At 58.0% G+C, this 19,102-nt stretch overlaps 3 protein-coding genes across 9 annotated transcripts; 2 read left to right on the plus strand and 1 right to left on the minus strand.

Annotated features, from left to right (window-relative positions):
* Positions 1-687: 687 nt before the first annotated feature.
* Positions 688-2,659, plus strand: SMIM35 (small integral membrane protein 35). 2 transcript variants are annotated; one of them, XR_016459562.1, is made up of 4 exons: positions 688-1,147; positions 1,399-1,432; positions 1,567-1,768; positions 2,227-2,659. XR_016459562.1 is itself a non-coding variant. In XM_090123468.1 (3 exons), the coding sequence occupies exons 1-3, from the start codon at positions 862-864 to the stop codon at positions 1,670-1,672; spliced, it is 426 nt and encodes a 141-aa protein (XP_089979594.1). In that variant the 5' UTR covers positions 688-861; the 3' UTR covers positions 1,673-2,074. The 2 variants fall into 2 exon arrangements, 1 of the variants encoding a protein (XP_089979594.1); XM_090123468.1 differs by lacking the exon at positions 2,227-2,659 and having other exon boundaries at positions 1,567-2,074.
* A 680-nt stretch (positions 2,660-3,339) lies between these two features.
* On the minus strand, positions 3,340-7,512 carry IL10RA (interleukin 10 receptor subunit alpha). Of its 2 annotated transcripts, XM_031599915.2 has the most exons (7): positions 7,200-7,502; positions 6,290-6,410; positions 6,032-6,210; positions 5,770-5,936; positions 5,386-5,536; positions 5,114-5,238; positions 3,346-5,003 (listed from the first exon to the last, which is right to left on the minus strand). In XM_031599915.2, exons 1-7 carry the CDS (start codon positions 7,258-7,260, stop codon positions 4,131-4,133), a joined length of 1,677 nt encoding a protein of 558 aa, XP_031455775.2. In that variant the 5' UTR covers positions 7,261-7,502; the 3' UTR covers positions 3,346-4,130. The 2 variants fall into 2 exon arrangements, with proteins under 2 accessions (XP_089979581.1, XP_031455775.2); XM_090123455.1 differs by having other exon boundaries at positions 3,340-5,003; positions 5,114-5,536; positions 7,200-7,512.
* A 1,756-nt stretch (positions 7,513-9,268) lies between these two features.
* Positions 9,269-18,963, plus strand: TMPRSS13 (transmembrane serine protease 13). 5 transcript variants are annotated; one of them, XM_090123449.1, is made up of 13 exons: positions 9,276-10,132; positions 14,075-14,234; positions 14,454-14,555; positions 14,868-14,990; positions 15,077-15,206; positions 15,300-15,392; positions 15,470-15,513; positions 15,774-15,933; positions 16,016-16,188; positions 16,361-16,459; positions 16,686-16,828; positions 16,911-17,063; positions 17,148-18,963. In XM_090123449.1, exons 1-13 carry the CDS (start codon positions 9,668-9,670, stop codon positions 17,160-17,162), a joined length of 1,860 nt encoding a protein of 619 aa, XP_089979575.1. In that variant the 5' UTR covers positions 9,276-9,667; the 3' UTR covers positions 17,163-18,963. The 5 variants fall into 5 exon arrangements, with proteins under 5 accessions (XP_089979578.1, XP_089979577.1, XP_089979575.1 ...); XM_090123453.1 differs by having other exon boundaries at positions 10,097-10,132; positions 16,593-16,828; XM_090123450.1 differs by lacking the exon at positions 9,276-10,132 and adding an exon at positions 11,369-11,881 and having other exon boundaries at positions 16,593-16,828.
* The last annotated feature ends 139 nt before the right edge of the window (positions 18,964-19,102 follow it).

Genomic DNA, 19,102 nt, shown 5'->3' on the forward strand with positions numbered 1-19,102 from the left:
TGCAGGGAGCACCTTCCATACGCAGAGGGCAGAGGCTGGGAATGCAGCGGGGCAGTGAGCACACCCTGCAGCAGCAGGCATGGGGACAGGGCAGTTTCGGCAGCCAGCTGCTTCAGGGAAGCGATTGCACCACGCTCAGCTCCCAGTGAGTCACCAGGCAGCACGCTGCCTCCCCTCATCCTGCGGGGTCCTGAGGCTCCCAGCTCACCCCTGGCTCAGCAGAAGGAGCACCATACCCAAGTGCCCCAGCACTGCTGGGAGCCCAGGCTGATCCTGTCTGTCCACACAACCATCCCAGAGCTGACGGTGCAATGCTCTGCTGCTCCCCGGCTGTTTGTCGTGTGCCATCAGGTACGGCGAGCGCTGCGGGTTGTAGGACGATCTGGGATGTTACACACTATGTAAACACAGTGACCACAGGGGAAATGTTCTCACCCCACCGGCATCTGTCTAAATTTAGCTGCTGTTAGGTCATCCCTTTCCGCTGGCTCATTCTTGATGCTGCAAGGCGCAGTGCTGGTACCTGCCCTGAGCCCCTGCGCTGTGCCTGCCTGCTCCGAGGGCCTGATGGGGCTGGCAGGCAGCACACAGGTGTCAGGGAGCACCTTCCCTATAGGGGCCTTTCAGCATCTGCAGGAAAGATAGGGACGGACTCTATCGGGGGGTGTAGTGAGAAGACAAGGCGTAATGGCATTAAACTAAAGAAGGGTCCACTGTGCACAGTTCTGCACGGCTCTGCGCGGCTCTACACTGCTCTGCACGTCTTTACACGGCTCTGCGTGTCTCTACATGGCTCTGCATGGGTCTGCACGGCTCTTGCCCTGACGCCTGTATCCTCTAGAGGGAACTGTGTGCCCGTGCATGGGCTGCTGCAAGCCACCTGCACTCCCAAGGCTGGGCGTGGTGGAGCAGAGGGATGGCACAGCATGGGGGCACGCACACAGCCCCTGGTTTTCTTCAGGTGATGCTCATAATCTCAAGCCTCCCAGAGAGATTTGTCTGCAGAAACCCTTTTCCTTCTGCTTCGTAGGGCAAGGGCTCATCGGTGTGTTCGGGTTCATCTTGGGCATCGGGCTCGCCTTGCTGATCCTAATCATTTCTGGCTACACCGTTTTCCTTTGCTACCAGCAGGGCTGGTGCTGGTGCAGTGAGTATGGGCAGAGCAGGGGACGAGCAGCTGTAGGGCAGGGAGGGGACAAAGGAAGGGTGTGGGGAGCACGAATGGCATTTGCTGGTCCCCAAAATCTGCATGCAGGGTGGCTGGAGGGTGCACAGGGGGAATGCACAGAGATGTCCCGGTGCTCTGGTCATCCAGAGGGTTGTCCTGTGCCCCCTCACAGACCTCTACAGGCACTGCAGGCCCTCTGACAACCTCTCCTTCCCTCCTCCCCCTCCCAGGGCCTGACTTCATCTTCAACCTCTACCATGGCTGGTGAGTGAGTCACACGGGTGCCCTCTGCACTGTGCTGCAGACCCTCACCAGCCCCTAACCCCTGGGCAGGGTGAGGGTCCCTCGCAGATGCCCAGGGATCCAACAGCCCCCTGACACCCCTGCCTTCCCTGCAGCAGGCTGAGGTCGGTGGCAGTGGAGCTGGCACCTCCGTTCAGCATCAGTGCCTCTGTGAGCCAGGCAGGGAATGGCTACGTGCGCTTCCACGAGCAGGGGCTGTGAGCAGCAGGGCATGGTCCTGCTCCTTGTAGGTGGGATCCCAGCCTCATGGAGGTCCTGCAGAGCCTGGAGCAGCATACATGGGGCCTTCCCGTGGTGGTGAGTGTGCTGCACCCCAAAGCTTTCTGCACCCCAGAGCCTCCTTCCCCTCTTGTAGCTCTGGCTGTGGCTTTCCCTGGGATAGTCCCGAGGATTTTCCTCTGAAAGTCCTCTCCAAAGCAGTGAGGGAGGATGGGCTGGAATACATGTGCTCCCTGTGACCACATGCCACTAGCAGCTTCTTCCTGCTGCCTCTTCCCCCCACCAGCAACCACAGACAGAACAATAAAACTGGCCATGGGGAAATTCCTCTATTCTAGGTTCTTTAAAGAACAACTCCCAGAAACGCAAGATTTCTACCAAATTTGGAGCAGTGCTATTTCTGTTTTTTTTTTTTTTTTTTAAATCAAGCTTCTCCATTCTCTCTCTGCTGTGTTTCGTTCTCTGCCCCTCTTGGCCTTGGGCAGGGCTGGATGAGGGCCACTGCTGGGCATGGGCTCATCCTCCTTCTCTTGAAGTGCAGGAAAAAGGGCACTGCTTCATCCCAAGCACCCGCCCTGCAGAGCAAAGCACCCCTATGTTCCCCACTGATCTGACATCCCAGTGCTTGGAACCCCGGTTTGCCCAGCAGACGTTGGGGCAGGAGCGTGAGGAATCAGCCCAAAAGCGTGGCAAGGAACCACAGAAATGGATGGCTGACTGTGCAAGAGGGGAAAACACTGCAAGGAAATGAGAGCACTTCATACCTCCCTTAGTCAAGGAACTGCACCAATATGGAAATTTCTCCAGTCTGTACAGACTGTGCAAGAGAACAGTCCAGAAATCCCCATTGGGTTTCTTCGAGGCTTTCTGGTATGGGTCTCAGCAGCCCAGTGCTGCACTGTTGGGCACAGCAGGACAGGTCCCCATGGGGCTGAGCTGCATGGGACAGCTCTGTGCCCAGCATGGCTCTGCCCCTCTCTGGGCTGCCCTCTGCTGCCTCCATCCCCTCAGTGCCTCACACCCCCGGGCACGGGGCTCTGTGGGTGGGGGGTTTGTTGGAAATGCTTTGGAAATGTTGGAGCATCATTGGAAATGCATTCAGGCGTCGGTGCTGGGGAGGAAAAAGGTATTTACAGCAGCAGCCCCCCCCAGAGCAAGGGGCTGAGATGTGATGCTACGCGCTGCGGGGAGGGGGAGGAAAGGGCGTTTTTATCAAAAAGAATGGAAGAGAAACATCTCAGCGTGTTGAGCTGTGACTTCAACGAGGAAAATGTGAGCGCCTGTAGTTTCCCGGAGCCAAAGGGGCTCTCTGTGCTCTCCGCTTTCAAAGCCAAAGCGTGTGGTTTTCTGGCAAAGGCATCTGTTTCACTGAAAGGAAAGCTTGCCGAGGCGGGGTGGGGGGGGGAGGGGGGGGGGAACGTGGTGTCCCTCAGCCACATCTGCAGCCTGCTGGAGCCTCCCACGTTGAGTGGGAACCGGCAGCACCCGGCACAGCCTCGGGGACGGCCGCAGAGCTTGACGTCAGGAGCACAGGAACCTCACGCTTCTTTCTGACGACTCCGTTTTTCAGAGGAAGTCGAACCAAAAAAAAAAAAAGATAGAGGAAAAAAAAAAAAAAAGAAACCCAAAACCCCCAACCAACCTCAAGGAAAAAGAATGTGGAAGTGGAAGGAGGGGGGATTGGGGCACCCACGGGGGCTGCAGTGATTCCCCTGCAGTGCGGAGAGTGCATCTGAGCCCCAGGGAAGGCACATTGTTGTTGTCTGCTGTGGGGGGATGCCCGTATTTGAGAACAGAAAGCACAACCAGGCCTTAGAAGAGGAGAAATGATGAGCGGAGCAAAGACATAATGCTTCATCCCCTTCTGTATTTACAAATTAAATAGAATAAATAGTATCTGTACATAAAATGGCAGAATATCGACCATCGTGCTGAGTGCGTGGTGGGCACTGCTGGGCTCACTGGTGTGGGGCTGCAGGCCCTGTAGGGCTGAAGGAGTCCCTGGCACTTTCAGAGAGCAGCCAGCAAGGCGGGAGTTCCCTGCAGCAGCACGGAGAAAGCTGACGTGGTGCTGTGCTGCACTTTTGGTATCGGTGTTGTGAAAGGTTCGGGTGGCAGGAAGGGGAAGTGGGGAATGGAAACTTGGCAAAGGGAGCCCAAAGCCAGGGCTGTGCTCTGTGCCATGGAGCTGGTGCACGTCCTTGGTCTTGGTGGTCCAGCACAGCCCATCCCCATGTCCCATTAGTGTCACTGGGGTGCTGGCTGTGCTGGGCTTGGTGGGAAGCTGCCCCAGCTGTAGCGATGCCAGTGGCTCTGGGGTGAGTCTGCCAAGGTTGTGCTCAGGTTGATGCGCTGACATTCAGGGGTCGGCAGTAGCTTATCCAGTGTCTGCTCCAAAGTGGCAGTGATGAGAGGTAGTGGTGTCAGGGTCACAGGGGGCTCACAGGCGGCTGTCCTTGCTGTCCCTGCTGAGCGTGCTCAGCGGGTTGGTTTGCACTGTGAGCCATTCGTTGGAGCTGAGGCTGGAGATGAGGGGTAGCGTCCCCATCAGGTCAGTGTCAAAGATGTCCAGGTCAAGGGGGACCTTCAGGAGCTCAGGACTGGCCTTGGAGGCCAGGGGAGCCCCATTGGTCAGCATAGGGGACCCCGGGGCAGCAAGGGCTGGAGTGTGGCTGCGCGGACACTCAGGAGAGGATTGCTTCAGGTACCCTTTGGACACCGGCAGCTCCGTGCAGCCCATATCCAGCACAATGTTGGTGCCAGCCGGGCCCCACGGAGCTCCTGCACTGGCCCAGAGTGTCCCACCATCAGCTTGCCCCTGCCTCAGCTCCACCGTGCCCTTGGACTGCTGCAGGTATCCACGGAATTCCACCTCTTGTGGGCTGTCCTGCCCGATGGTGGGGCAGAAATCAGGCTCTGCTCCATGTGTAGCTTCCATGAGGCTCCCAGCAGGGCTCTCCAAGCCCACACCACTGTCATCACCAACAGGCAGCTGCTGCTTGTAGCCACATTTCTCAGAGTGGCTCAGCTCGGAGGAGGAAGATGAAGATGAGGATGAAGAGGAAGAATGCAGGCAGATGCCACTGTCTGTGCTGGTGCAGCTGCTGTCCCTGCTCCCTGCTGCCTGCTCCTTGGGCCACGCTGGCAGCAGGCTGCTCTTCTCTGTTGGTGGCTGGGCTGTGCCCGTGGTGCTGAGGGCACTGTGGAGCTGGGGGTCCTTCTGGCACAGGAACAGCTGCTGCACTGCATCTGTGCTCCCCGAGGATGAAGTCTCCTGTTCTATCCAGAGCGAGCTCTGCTTTATGAAGGACTTCTGGGAGGGACAGAAAAGAGGGGAATGAGCCCTGCTTCATCCCTGTTCGTGGCTTGCCTCTCCCACCCCTTGCAGCAGCCACAAAGGACACTGTGTGCCCGTTGCCTTACCAGGACAGATGGTGGCCTCATGGGTTTCTTTAGGTACATGCAGACCAGCAGAGCCCCCAGGATGCCCAGAAGGAAGAGGACAATGGCAAAGGAGCTGACAACGATCGGGATGAGTTCTGCATTTCCTGCAAGAGAGGATGTGCCCAGGTGAGCTTTGAAGTTCAGATCCCATGGCACACATTGCTTGGAAGCCCTGCAACAGGCACAGCTCCCCCCAGGGTTGGTTGCTGACCGGGTCCCACAGGGCCCCCCCAGCCCCACTCCATCCTTACTGTCTCTGTGGCCAATGGTGATGCACTGCTCAGCGGTGCGCGTGGCAGGGATGTGCCGGCTGGCCACGTCGGGCTCCACACTGATGCAGTACTCAGTGTTCCAGAAGAGGTTGTGGATGTGGAACTCTGAGGCGGTCTCCCACACTTCATACTGCAATGAGAGAGCATAGCTTGTACTCGAGAGCTGGGCCCCAGGGTCTGCTCCCTTCTCCTCCTCCATTTCCTGGAGAAAGCCCCCTAGTGCTTATCAGAGCTGTTGGCAGCAGCCAGACCCCAAATCCCTCTGGAGGGAAGGAGCTGCAGGACCCACTACAGTAAGCAGTACAGAGAAATATCTGCAATGTTCTGGCTCAGTGTTAACTCGGATGGAGGACTGATGCTCACCGTCTGGTTGTCCCGTGCCCTCCGGATGTACACCCGGTACCGCCTCGCGTGCTTCTGGATGTCGTCATATTTCACAGTGCGGTTCCCTGCCCGGAGCAGCAGCTGCAGCTTCACATGGATGCTGTTGTCCATCACGGCCAAGCTGTGACCAGACAGGCGCAGGCTGGCTGCAGAGAGAGCAGATTCAGGAGTATTATGGAGGGTCCTCATGCAGTTCCAAGGGCTTTGGAGCAGCCAAGAATGGGAGTGGGTGCTGACCTACCTTCCTGTGGGGAGAAGGCATTGGTCCTTTTCCAGTCAGATGTGTGGTTCCCAACCACAGCTCGCACCCGGGCATAGTAGCGCCGGGAGGGATCCAGGGTGTAGTAGGTGAGGTCACAGCTGTGCCCACGGATCTTTATGCAGTTCGGGATGGCGGTCCAGGGGCTGTCGGTGCCATAGCTGCCAGGAAAGCACCCGGGGTGAGTGCAGTGCTGAGGGACTGGCTGTCCCTGCTGCACCCCCAGGGCACTGTACTCACATTTTGTGCTCCACGTCATAGCGGGTGTCACTGGGAGCATCACGGCCTGGCTCCCACTGCAGCAGGTGGTGCATCATCTCCGCCACGAAGCGCACACGTGTGGGCTTTAACCGCAGCTCACCTGCAGGATGGAGCCATCAGCTGTAGGCTCCCAAACAGGGCCACCTCACCTGGTCCATGGCCACAGAAACTCTGCTGGCCCTGAAGAACCACAGGCTCAGTCCTGGGACAGGGATTTCCCCAAAACAATCCCAGGCTCCAGCATTTTACTCATTCTGTTTCTCTTCCTCTCTCCTACAGAGAGAGCCCAGCCAAGAGCACCTCACTTCTTTCTCCCCCTTGTGTCTGCTCCCTCAAGTGCTGCTGCTCGCTAGCAAGCTCTCTGTTTGGATTCAGCCTTCCTGTTTTGCTCATCTACTTGCTGGGGAAAAAAATAGACTTTTTCACACCTCCTGCCTGAATTTTGGTATTGTTACCTGGCAGCAAAACACCACTCGATAACATCTGTCGCTCTCTCTGTGCTTGCTCCCCTCACTGCTGCTGTCAGCCAGCAAGCACGGGGCGCCGGAGCCGAGCTGCCCGCAGTGTGCACTAATGACCGGGCGCTAATTACATGAAGCCCCACAGCCTGAACGCATTGCGGTAAGCAAGGTCTGAGTGCTCAAAAGGATCTGAGTGCTCAAAAAGGTCTGAGTGCTCAAAAAGGTCTGAGTGCTCAGAAGGCTTTGGGTTCACAGATGAGAGCAGGAGAGTGGCTGGTGTTCCAAAAGCACTCCGAAGCCACGGGGTCCCACCGCAACATCCCCATGTGCCGCTCCCCCCGTATGCCTCCCCAACTGCAATCCCTGGTGTTGTGGGCTCAGGGTGGGGGTGAGGAGGAGCCCCAAGGGCAGGGGCATGGGGCACTTACCATGTGCTGTCTGAGCGAGCAGCAGAGCCACGCACAGGGCCAGGGCAGCGCAGAGGGCCATGTCGGATGCGCATCCTCCGCAGGTGCTGGGCTGAAGAGCCGGGTGTGCGCTGAGCCGGGCGGGCTGTGAGCGCTTGTTTTTCCCCCGGAGGCTGGCTTAGTGACGTCTCGGAGGAGTTAGCGCAGTGGGAGGAAAGTAGCTGTGCTGTGACTTCCACTTTTCTTCGCTGTCCACCCACTCAGCACCGTTCAGCTCTCCGTGCAAGGCTGGGCATTTCCTGCCAGCAGCCCCAGGCGGGAGTGCTGGGGGCTTTTCCAAATAAACGGTACATTGCCAAGAAAGTGAAAATAGGAACATGTCACGTGTCTGCCTCCCTGTTCAATTAGATTTTCAAAGCACAGCGCAGCAGCACCTTGACAACACATCACAGGGGCATCACTGAGCGCAGCAGCAGTCCCACAGTACCCCCAGGGCCAATGTCCCACACCAAACAGGTCATGGCCAGTACCACAGCCTGGGATTGCTGCTCCCTCCCTTCCCTACATCTCCTGGCTCCCACTCCCTGTTTCTGGGGGTGGGTGACCACCCACTGCCTGCTGTGCACCTCGTGCACCCCCATGCATAAGGGTGGTCTGAGCACTGCAAGAGGCAGGGCTCAGCTCTGGAGCGAGCCATGGGCTGTACCCAGGGCCCCAGGACCCTACCCTGCCTGGTGGTGACACTGGCCTGAGGGCCAAGGCTAAGCTGTCTTTGCTTTCCCTTCTGGCAGGCTAGACTACAGGAGAGCTTGAGGGCTTTCCTGGAGGCTGTGCAAACCCGTGTGATGAAGTGTGATTCGTCTTGAGAAGAGGAATTTCCCGATGGTGAGCTGTTGGAAAGGTCATGCATAAAAAGTACAAGAGAAACTGAGAGCATCTGGACACCACAAAGCCTCCGAGCAGCCTTGGTTCACAGAGCACAGGACTTGGGCATCCTGCAGCACCCAGGTTTCAGCAGGGAGGTGGCAGCAGCCCTGCTCCATGGATGTGCCCAGCTAAGCTTTGTTTTCCTGGGTAGCAGCTGATGCTCCATCACCCTGCTGTCAGCCCCTGAGTCACAGCTGGCAGGGACAGAATTTGGAAATGCTGAGATGAGGTGCAGCCCATCACACACAGCCCATGTTTCATGTAAAGACATGAAAAACAAAAGCAGCGGAACCAGAAATGAGGAAGGGGGGAGCCTGCTGGAAAAGACACACTGCAGTCCGTCATGTGGCTGGTGATTTAGGGGAAAACAAAACAGGCTGAGGAGAAAGGACCACAGCTGGAGGTTCATTCTGAAAGCCTCAGGAGCAGTGCTGCCACCTCAGTGCTGCTAGGTGCTGTGTTAGGGACAGCACCGTGGGGCGCAGACTTGGCACATGTGGGTGCTGCTGAGGATGCTCCTCCTGCTGCTGCTCTTCTATCCCCTCCAAAACACTGCTCGGCTGCGGCTGTGGCTGCTCCCCTGCCTTCATCTCAAAGCATCTCGGGGAAACCACAGCTGAGCTCTACGCTCACCCTGGGTGCTGCTGGCCACCAGAGCACTGCGATAAAACCAGAAAGAAAAGAGCAAACTTTCAGCCTTTCAACTCTTGCAGCGCTGGGTGGAGAGGTTTTGAGTTCATGGGTCAAACCAGCACTCAAAAGTACTGCTGAGTTTCCTTTTCATCTTCAAAACAATTGACTAAGTTTTGCATAGTGTTTTTACCAACCTGGAAAGCACCTGAGTCAGAGCAGCACCGCAGGTTTTCTCCAGAAGCTGTTCCTGAGAGGGCATCCGCAGCATTGGGAGCAACAGGTGCCCCAGCTCCACTCCTGCTCTTTCTACAGAGCCACCTACAGAGAATGATTTCCAGCAAGGCATCATTCCTGGAGCTGCAAAGCTGCCTCCTGAGAGTTGCAGCTCAGAGGTGTCAGAGCCGGGGCACTGTGGGCAACGTTGTTCCCTCTGCTTCACACCCCGCATGGCACAGGGCAGCTGCAGAAAGCAGCCAAATGCTCTCAGTTCTGTGTGCAAACAGGAGAGGATGGTGCTGCATGCCAGGAGACGGTCAGAAACCCTAGAAATGAACATCACTCATTGAGAAGTTTGTGTTGAAAGTGGACTTGCCAGACAGGGTGCAGGAAAAGGTCTGCTCCAGCCGGGCCTTGCTGGAGGAAAATGGGGAATGTAGCATGCCCAGGAGCAGGGGGTCAGGTGGGCAGCCCTGGACAGGTGGAGGGATGGAGTTTCCCCACCCCAAGCTGTGGCAGTGAAATGAGGAGGGCTTTAGGCTTGGCACCCTACAAGCTGGGATGTCCCTGCTAGTCCCTGCTATCTTTAAGAACAAAGATGACATTTCACATCCTTTCCAGTGAGGTGACTCTGACCACCCTGACCCCACACACGAGTGTTTTTGTGTTGAGGGACGTGTTTTAGTGAGTACTATTGGTGATGGTTGGACTGGATGATCTTGAAACTCTTTTCCAGCCTTGGTGATTCTGTGATTCTGTGGGTTGTTGCTGGGGCATACAACCCCCTGCCATCCCCACCCAGGACAGAACTGCAGGTGATCAAGCTGCAGCGAGGAGCTGTTGGCAGCCCCAGTGCCTGGCTGCCCAGCTGGCACCCACTCTCCCCATGGCCAGCCCTCACCTCACCAGCCTTTATCCATAGCCACGTTCCTCCCAGGGCGCAGAGGCAGGTGTTTTGCACGCTGTGCCTGCAGCAGTTGGGAAACAGGCAGCGGTGGAGCTGGGCAGCAGGTCCGACTGGTTTCCTCCGTGCTGGCACTGACGTACAAACCCGCTCACCAAACAGATCCTGCCCCGTCCCCGCGGACCTGACCTCGCTCCGCAGCAGGGAATGGCTGTGCCGGAGCTGTGATCCCAGCCCAGCCCCACAGCGGCCCATGGAAGGGAAAATCTCTCCGGTAAGGCACGGGCAGCAAATTGGGATCTGGAGCTGGTTGGGGTTTGCACTGAGACCTGTGTGAGTCACTCACTTTGGGTGTTTTAAGGCTGCTTTCTGCCTCCCTGCTTCCCTGGGCAGTGAGTGCTGGTGGGGGAAGGACCGGGAGGCTCTGCCATGGGGATGTGGAGTGGGGAGGAGGAGGCTGAGTGCCACCAGCATCTTCAGCTCCGTGCTGCCCCATGAGGGGCCGTCAGGGCCTCTCAGCCCCTCTGCTTTCCCATGTTTGAGGGATCTGTGGCTCCGGTGGGTTTGCAAGGATGGAGGCCAGCTGAGGGCAGGCTGCTGAGAAGGGCAGGATGCTAGAACACCTGCGGGAGCCACGCTCTGCTGGGCTCCAGCATGCTGGCAGCACAAGCAGCACGCAGGTGGCCCTGGCAGCCCTCCCTGACCCACTTTTTTGGTATTTTCCCCCCATTCTTTAGGGTCTGGGTTGCTCAGGGCCGGGTTGTTCAGCGCCGGCTCTGTCAGCTGCTGGGCTTCCCCAAGGTGCAGTGAGCATCCCGTCATGAGCAAAACATCCCTGGCTGTCACAGGGCTCAGCCCTCCCGGAAGAGGCAGTAATTTCTGCGCTGAGCTGCGCCGTGATGTCCGCAGGGCTGCAGGGATGGGGCTGGAGAGGACGTGGTAGTGGAAGCGAAGGTGCCCCCGAGGCAGCCTGGGTTGGGGCTTGTTTCCATATGGGGCTGCCTGCAGCCCTATCCTTTTTTGCAAGGCCCCGAGCTCAGCTTGCCTGACTCCAGCACTGCTGTGCTGTGCAATCCCGGCTAACCGTGTCACCCAAAGCAGGCAGGAGCACCATGGTGACAGCGGGGCTGGAATTTGGATGCCTGCACATGGAGAATGTTACTCAGTACTGGATATCCCCTCCGGGTCACCTGAATGTTGCTTGGATTATATCGACCATCCCAGGGACCACCCTCACTTCAACTGTCCGTGCCTCAGTTTGCCCATCTCTGGAATTGGCTGAGCAGTGCTTACTGCACCAATTCCTGATCTCTGCCTGAAGGGCTCCTCACTCTCGTATATGGCAACCTGGCCCTGGCCCGATGGGGCTGACTCAATGTCTTGTCACCCACGCTTGCAAAATGTCCCTTGTGTGCTTTAGGATTTTCACTTCCCTATGCATGTCCCTGTACAGCATCCGGTTCCCTGCGGCTGGGCTGAGCTGGGGGCTCAGATCTGGGCCAGCACTGCTGTGCACTTCATGGGAATGTGGGGCTGTGTAGGGACTGCAGACACCTGCAGGCTCAGGACGGCTCACCCCAGGGGCACGGGGACAATGTCCCCATTGTCAGCGCTCAGAGCTGGCCTGGCACAGGACGCAGCACTCTGCTGACAGGTGGAATATGATTCCCTGCGCAATAGCAGTGAGCTCAGCTGAGAAAGATGATCTCCTGCCCGGGCAGCTCCTGCCGCCTGGTTAAGGCAGACTGCCTCCAGCCCCTCTCAGTGCTCTGATTTTCTGGGTGGCTGCTGCTCCTCCTGCTCCTCTGAGATGCTGCTGGGCCTCAGCTCCTGTTGCAACACCACAGGTGCCACCTGGCTTCCGCTCTCCCTCCCACTCCGAAACTGCCAGCAATTGCTCTCGCTTCCCTCCCCATCCCACCTGGATCCAACCCAGCCCCACGGTGCTGGGATTTTCCCTGGGATTTGTGACCTCCTGGTGTGGATTTGGCAGTGTCATCGCAGGCAGAGCCTTGATCTGGAGGTCAGTGCGTGGGGTCTGGTCTGCAGTGTGGGGGGGATAGGATGCCCAAAGATGCGATGCAGAGCCAAGCTGTGAAGGGTGAAGGTGTTGTCTGTGCAAACAGTGTCAGCCATGGGCTGTGCTGCGGGTCCTCTGCTCCTTGCAGCTCAGGCTTTGCCCATGCCAAAGAAGTCACTGATCCCTGCTTGCTTACATGACTTCTAGGCTTAAACCCACAGCAGTGCTAAATGCTCTCACAGCAGGTGGAACATTTGCGGAGAGGACGACAGAAAAATGGCTCAAACCACAGCCACATGTGTGAGAGAGTCATTGCTCTGAGTCTGACTTCTGTTCAAAAGCCGACAGAGGATGAGTAAAGGCTTTGTGGCCACGAGTGGTAGCTTCTGGCAGAAATACCATCCCTGTAAAGCTGCTGCTGTTTGCTCTCTGCTCCAGTGGTCACCCAACAGTAACTAGTTGTGCTGGTTGCTGGGCGCCGTGATAAAGGGTTGGTTAGCTCCTGTGATAGAGCTTAAAACAATGTTTGGACTTTAGACTTTTGAGGAAATGGGTAACTAATAGTTCAACAGTATAAGAAAGGCCACGTGCTTTCTGCAAAGCAATAGCAAGAGCAATTTAACCTACAGTGTTATGTAGATATTCGTGTGAGATGTTTGTAACCCAGAGATGCTTTAGCATGCCTGGAGTGGGGCTGTTCTGCAGTGCTACGCTGATGTTTGGCCTTAGTTCATCTGATAAGTGAAACATTCTTCTCCCCGCAAGATGGGTTCAAAGAGAGAGAGCAGACGTGGCGACAGCTTGCAGATACCCAGCTAATACAATCAGTACTGGCATTTAGCACAGCTTCATCTGTGTGTGGGAGGAACTTTGCCTGGGAAAGGTCTCAGGTTTCTGCTGTGGGTCAGGGCAGTGGTGGGCGATGCTGTGGGGTGGGAGGTGGCTCCTGGTGGGAAGGAGATGTCAGCAGTGCTGTGCTCAGCACCCTGGGTGCTGTGCCTGGGCTCAGAGGGGGCTGTTCCAGAGGTGTTTTCCCCTCGCATGGGGTTCCAAAATCCATGGCAGACACTGTGCGTGGCCACACCAGGGGTGTGACTCAGGGGATAATGCCCAGGAAGTGACACTGCTGCATTGCACGAAAGGGCACAGCCATATTTACAAAGCATGAGCCTGAGCAGGATCCTGATGTGCTCATTAGGGCCCTGGGCTCTCAGCAGGAAGCACAAGGGCAGGGAGAATCCAGTGGAAGGGGCAGTGTGGAAGAAGTGCCCAGAGCTCTGCCAGCACCCCGAGCTGTGCCCTGCACCCAGGTGCTCCCAGTGATGGAGAAATGTGATCCCAGCAGCTGCAGGGCTGTGAAGGGATGTGCTAAATTCCAGCTCCTGATGGGCACAGCGGTCCCCTGGAGGTGAGCACTGTGCTGCCAATGGATGCAGGTTCCTCTGTACACCCCCTTGATGGTGCAGTGGTGATGCTGTGTGTAGGGATGCAGTCAAAATTCTGCCTGGCAGTAGTTGGTGGGTGGCTTCACTGAGCAGTACAGCGCAAGCTGAGGGAGCTTGCACCAGGAGGGGAGGGGAACCTGCTGGGAGCAGTGCACAGCCTCCAGAAGGCACACGGTCATTTCTCATTGCCAAAGAGGTTTGAGATTTTGCAAATGAAATGACAATGGCAGAGGAAATGACTTTCCTTGCGGGCTGTGTGCAAGTCTCTGCTTCAAAGGAAAATGAGAAGCTTTGCTTGTGGAGCTGATGGAAGCTGGGGAAGTATTGGGGGAGAGTATCTGGAGGAACGGAAACAAATACATATTCTTCTGCAAATTCACAGGTCAGGAGTGACATAACTGCAGAACAGCATTCCAGGCTGCAGGATGTTTCAGGGCTTGGAAAACACTGATTATTAAGTATTACTAAATAACAGTTGGAAATTGCGCTGTATTTTTCAAATGGCTAATTAAAGATAGATGCATAAATTGGGGCACTAGCCCCATGGAACTGGGCCATGGTGTGGCTGACCCGATGCCAAACACCCGGCTGATGGCTCTGATGGAAGCCATTTGGAAAATTTGGCCAGCAGCCTCCGGAAAGGGAAAAACTTTGTGGCAAAGAGGCTTTGAGCCGTGCCAGCGGGGTGCTGAGAGCTTTGCATCGGGCAGTGGGTGATGGCCACTGCTGTAACACAGCCCTCTGCTCACAGACCACGGCATCGCCCAGCTCCCTCCATGCCTCCGCAGCCAGCAGCATCTTCAGCATCCGGCCCCCCCAGCCTCGGGAGAACGTCCTTGGCATCAGCTTCAAGCCCTACAGCCCCGATTCCATCCCAGCCCCGGTCCCGTGCACGGCCTGTGAGAGCACACGTAAGATGATGGTGGTTTGTGCCCCGCGTTCAGCCCATTCCTGGTCTCTCCCGGAGAAGGGATGGAAGGAGAAAATGCATCCGTGTGCTCGCTGCTCGCATAGGGGTGGGGTTTCCTGGGGGTGTGAGGGGAGAGCGGCACATGCTGATGTCCAGGACAGGGTCTGGGTGCCTCGAGGAGGCTGTGCTCCTCCTGACTCAACCCCTGTCCCGCTGCCAGGATCCTCCATGTTCAGAGCTCCCTGCATGAGCCAGCGGCGGCTCGCGCTCATCTTCTGCGTCTCCGTCCTCATCGTGCTGATCGTCGCCCTCATCCTGCTGTGTGAGTGCCGGGTTCACCCCGCTGCGTGAGCGCTGGGCGGGGGGCAGCGGGCTGGGAGGACGGCTGCCGGGCTGGCATCCTGCAGGGGAGGGCCGGGAGGCGGAGCAGAGGTGCGCGCTTCCCATTTTCTGAGTTTTCCTGACATCTGGTGGACGGGAGGGCGTAGGGAGATGCTCGATGCCGCCAGCCCTGCCCTGGCTCTGCGGCCCTTCGCGATCCAAACCCTGCAGCCGAGCTGCTGAGGGCGGGGATGGGAGGCGTCCGTGGCAGACCTCTGGACCCAGCCTTACCGCAGCACGCTCTCGTCCCCAGTTATGTTCTGGCGGTCGCAGACCGGCATCGTGTACAAGGAGCCCGCCGAGACCTGCAAGGACAACCCCGTGCGCTGTGACGGCGTGGTGGACTGCTCCCAGAGGAGCGACGAGCTGGGCTGCGGTAAGGCAGCAGCACCGGGAGCGCCGTGTCCGGGCGGGGGGAGCCCCGCAGCGCCGGGTGCTGCTGACCCCCCTCCATCCCCGCAGTGCGGTTCAGCTCCGACCAGTCCTTGCTCCACGTTTACTCCAGCGCTGAGAGCCAGTGGCTGCCGGTGTGCAGCAGCACCTGGGACGAGTCCTTCTCTAGAAAGACCTGCCGGCAGCTGGGCTTCCAGAAGTAATCCTTTCTGCCCCAATCTTTGCCCCAGCTTTGCAGGTTTACCCTGGGGAGGCTTTGCCCAATGCTTTTGTCTCACCTCCTCTCTCCCAGTGCGTCACAGACAGACTACATCCCCCTGCACGTCTCTGGCAAGAGCCTCACGGTGACGGATGAGCGGGACACCATCCAGCAGAGCCTCAACAGGTAGCAGGCAGCCCCCTGCCACCCCGAGCTGGGGGTCAGGCTGGAGCTGACGTGTGTCCCCCTCTTCTCTCCCACAGCTCCCAGTGTCTGACAGGGAAATTCGTCTCCCTGCGGTGTACAAGTAAGCGGGCTGTCCAGCAAGGCATGAGGACAAGGGCAGGCAAGGCCAAGCAAAGGCTTGGAAGGGTTTTCTTCCTGTTTTCGTGATGGGTTGGGCAAAGAGGGTGTTCTCCAGCAGAATATTCTGGGTAATACAAAGCAATGAAGGTTGCAGTCCCAGGCAGGCTGCGCCAAGCACTTCTGGTGACTGCAGTGGTGGGGATGCGCTGTGCACACCCTGTTGGCTTACCCCCTGTCTCAGTCCTCTGCTCTCTCCTGCAGCCTGCGGGCAGAGGATTTCAGGCCGAATCATTGGAGGGAAGGAAACCTCGGTGAGCAAATGGCCCTGGCAGGTCAGCGTGCAGTACGGGCCCGTCCACATCTGCGGTGGTACCATCATCGATGCACAGTGGGTGCTCACCGCCGCGCACTGCTTCTTCATGTGAGTGCTGCTCTGCATCCAGCAGTCCTGGCGCTGGGCATGGCTGTGTGTCTCACCCCCACCGCCTCCCCCCCGTGCTCAGGAACAGCATGAAGATCCTCGATGACTGGAAAGTGTACAGCGGGGTGTCAGACCTCAAGCAGCCCATGGAGGGCATCCCCGTCTCCCAGGTCATCATCAACTCCAACTACAGTGATGACCACGACGACTATGACATTGCTCTCATGAAGCTCTCCCGGCCGCTGACGCTCTCAGGTGGCAGGACTGGGTGGGTGGGGGTGGTCCTGGGGGCTGTGGGACCCCACGGGGTCAGCTCGGAGGGGAGCTCTTCCTGCAGCCCACGCTCCGCCCTGGCTGCAGGGCGGGTGACTGTGCTGTTGTTCTGCTGGCGGGTGACTCATCTCTCTCTCCTATGGTTTTCATCCAGCTCAGGTTCGACCAGCCTGCCTCCCCATGCACGGCCAGCGGTTCCAGACGGGCAGGTCCTGCTTCATCACCGGCTTTGGGAAGACCAGGGAGAACGAAGGTGAGGGAGGGAGGAAGGGAGGATGCCGGCTGCTCCAGAGCTCACGCACACCCCACATGCGTGTTCCTGTGGGGTGTGTGAAGGCTGTGCCATGCAGAGCTGACACACAGCAGGCGTTCTCCTGCCCGTGCAGCTCTGCAGAAGGTGTGCGAGAAGCAGCAGCTTGCTCCCTCCTACAGCGGGGGGCCGAGGCTGGCCCTGCCCGACGGCTCCTCCTGCCTTGCAGATAACACCTCCCCAAAGCTGAGGGAGGCAGAGGTCAAACTCATCGACTACAAGATCTGCAACAGTGACAAGGTGTACGAGGGCTACCTGACCCCGCGCATGATGTGCGCTGGGTACCTGCAGGGGGGGAAGGATGCGTGCCAGGTGAGCGGGGCAGGGCTGTGCCTGGGACACACGGGGATGCCCTCTGCTTGCTCTCATCACCGCTCTGCCCCCTCCGTGCCAGGGGGACAGCGGGGGGCCCCTTGTGTGTGAGGACAACGGCCGCTGGTACGTGGCTGGTGTGACGAGCTGGGGGACGGGATGCGGCCAGAAGAACAAGCCTGGGGTTTACACACGTGTGACGAAACTCCTCAGCTGGATCTACAGCAAAATGGAGGTGAGACTGGGGCATGGAGGAAGAAGGAGTGGGTCCAACCTGGCTCCGTGCCTCACCCCTACACCTGCTGTCTACCTCTTGCAGAGCGAGAACAACTGAAGCCAGGCTGGAACCTGTGCAGCAGCACCGGCTGGCACCGGCTCCTCGCTCCCCCCTGCCACCAAGGCACGGTGTACCAGCTGCTGTCCCTGCTCCTCCGGGCTGCCCATGCAATTGGGGACCTGCAGCTGCCTGGACTGTGACAATGCAGCACCTGCAGAGAACCTCTGTCCTGCTGAGGACATGGAGATGTCTCTGTCCGGGGCTCAGTCTGTGCTGGATGTGCCCACTTGGAGCAGTCGTCTCATCTGTGGCCCCTGGCCTGCAAACAGAGTTGCCAGGACCATGTGTCCTTGAATCGGGGCACAACCAGAAGATGTGGGGCTGCTGCCCATCCCTGCAGCTGGAAGCCAGGAGCAGAAAGCTGCAGGTGCCTGTGGTGAGTGAGCCCCTTCCTCTGCTCGCTGCGGGGACAGCCGAGCAAAGGGGAGCCCCATGGGGCAGCTGAAGCACCTGCTGGGAGGAGGAACGGTGGTTGCTCTCACATTTGCATATGGATTTAGGAAGTGTCTTTTAAATGAAGTGGTTCCCCAGCAGAGAAACACCCATTTATTTATTTTTCTATGCCCTGGAAGCAATCATTGCTGGGACTTTGTGCAGCCACTCTCAGCTCCCTGCCTGTCCTGGGCAGGGGTTGGGCAGCAAGCAGTGCAGGGCTGTTCTGCTCCTGGGGGCAGCAGGGCCATTCTGTGACACGTGACAGAAGCCAGCAGCAGCTGAAGCTCAGGACAGAGCAAGATATAGAGTAGCACCCAGCCCCATGCTAGCCCCAGCATCTCCCAGCTCCATGGCCAGTGCCAGGTGCCAGATCTTTGTCTCAGTGCTGCACGCAGTCCATAGAGGACACACAACTGCCCATGTCTCAGAGCAGACATGTCAGGGTGCGTGCATGCTGGATGGAGGCAGGCTGCTGCTCTGCTGAGGCTGTACCTCCAGCTGCAGGGGGCCCTGGTGCTCCTGGCTGCCCCACACTGTTCTCAATAAATGTTTCAGTAGTGCTCTGTGGAAATGGTTCTTTGGGAGCTGCTGAGCCCCAGGAGCTGGGAGCCCTGTGATGAGCAGATGCCTCTGCAGCATCCCCAGCTGTGGGGGCTGCAGCTCTTAGCCAGGGCTCAGCAGCACTCTCTGAAATAGCCTGGAGCTGCCCTGCATCCCCCCCAGAGCCCTGCCTCTCCTTCCTGGGCTGACCTCGAATAGAGGGCTCAGTGCTGCAGCACATCCCACAGAGCTCCCTGGCTGCTGTGCGTGCAGGTGTGCAGACAGGGCTCTCTCTGGGCTGGGTTGCCTGTTTCCTAACCCACAGCTCTGCTGGTGGGACTAGGGCAACACGTGGCTCTTTGTGCAGGGGAAGGCTCTGGATATTTCTGGATGTTGCTCTCCCCAGCTGTGTGCAGGCAGCACCTGCAAAGCTGAGATGCTGCCGTGATGCACGCTGCTGCAGGCACCTTGCTGCTCCTCCTCACTTCCCAGAGCCCACTGTATGAAAAAGGCCGTGGTTTGCTATTGAATTTTGGGATAGCAGCTCCAGTCTGGCTGTGTGTGTGCAGAAAGCACCCTCAGACCAAAGCTGTGGGCCAGATGGTGTTCGGTGCCTGCTCTCTACAATGTGATCAGCTGCCTTTTGGGAAACACTGAGTCAGCCCGACCTCAAGGAGCTTTTCTAAGAAGCTTTACAGAAACCTCCCACGGCCGTGAGTCTCCTTCAGAGGGAGCGTGTGGGGGCCAAGGGATGGTTTGGTTTCTCTTTACAATGTCTCTGAGGCTCAGGAAGGGGAGGGACCTGCAGAACCCTGTGATTTGGGTTCCCTGGGCTGGGCAGGGTGTGCACGGTGTGCGTGGAGCTGGAGCTGCTGCGTTGCATCCAACAGCTGCTGTTTGGATAGCACTGAAAACCACAGACAAAACCACAGCTAAAAACAGAGGCTGGGGAAAAAAATGCA

Source organism: Phasianus colchicus, chromosome 23, assembly GCF_987193195.1.
Source record: "Phasianus colchicus chromosome 23, bPhaCol1.hap1.1, whole genome shotgun sequence".
Taxonomy (NCBI): domain Eukaryota; kingdom Metazoa; phylum Chordata; class Aves; order Galliformes; family Phasianidae; genus Phasianus; species Phasianus colchicus.

Coding starts and splice junctions, on each gene's coding strand:
- SMIM35 (XM_090123468.1), top strand. CDS start 862: ATGGGCTGCTGCAAGCCACCTGCACTCCCAAGGCTGGGCGTGGTGGAG. Junction 1,148..1,398: donor GCAGGGCTGGTGCTGGTGCA/GTGAGTATGGGC, acceptor TCCCCCTCCCAG/GGCCTGACTTCATCTTCAAC. Junction 1,433..1,566: donor TTCAACCTCTACCATGGCTG/GTGAGTGAGTCA, acceptor CCTTCCCTGCAG/CAGGCTGAGGTCGGTGGCAG.
- TMPRSS13 (XM_090123449.1), top strand. CDS start 9,668: ATGATCTTGAAACTCTTTTCCAGCCTTGGTGATTCTGTGATTCTGTGG. Junction 15,207..15,299: donor CGGCAGCTGGGCTTCCAGAA/GTAATCCTTTCT, acceptor CCTCTCTCCCAG/TGCGTCACAGACAGACTACA. Junction 16,829..16,910: donor GGGGGAAGGATGCGTGCCAG/GTGAGCGGGGCA, acceptor CCTCCGTGCCAG/GGGGACAGCGGGGGGCCCCT.
- IL10RA (XM_090123455.1), bottom strand. CDS start 7,260: ATGGCCCTCTGCGCTGCCCTGGCCCTGTGCGTGGCTCTGCTGCTCGCT. Junction 5,537..5,769: donor GGGCACGGGACAACCAGACG/GTGAGCATCAGT, acceptor CTCTCATTGCAG/TATGAAGTGTGGGAGACCGC. Junction 5,004..5,113: donor TGAGGCCACCATCTGTCCTG/GTAAGGCAACGG, acceptor TGTCCCTCCCAG/AAGTCCTTCATAAAGCAGAG.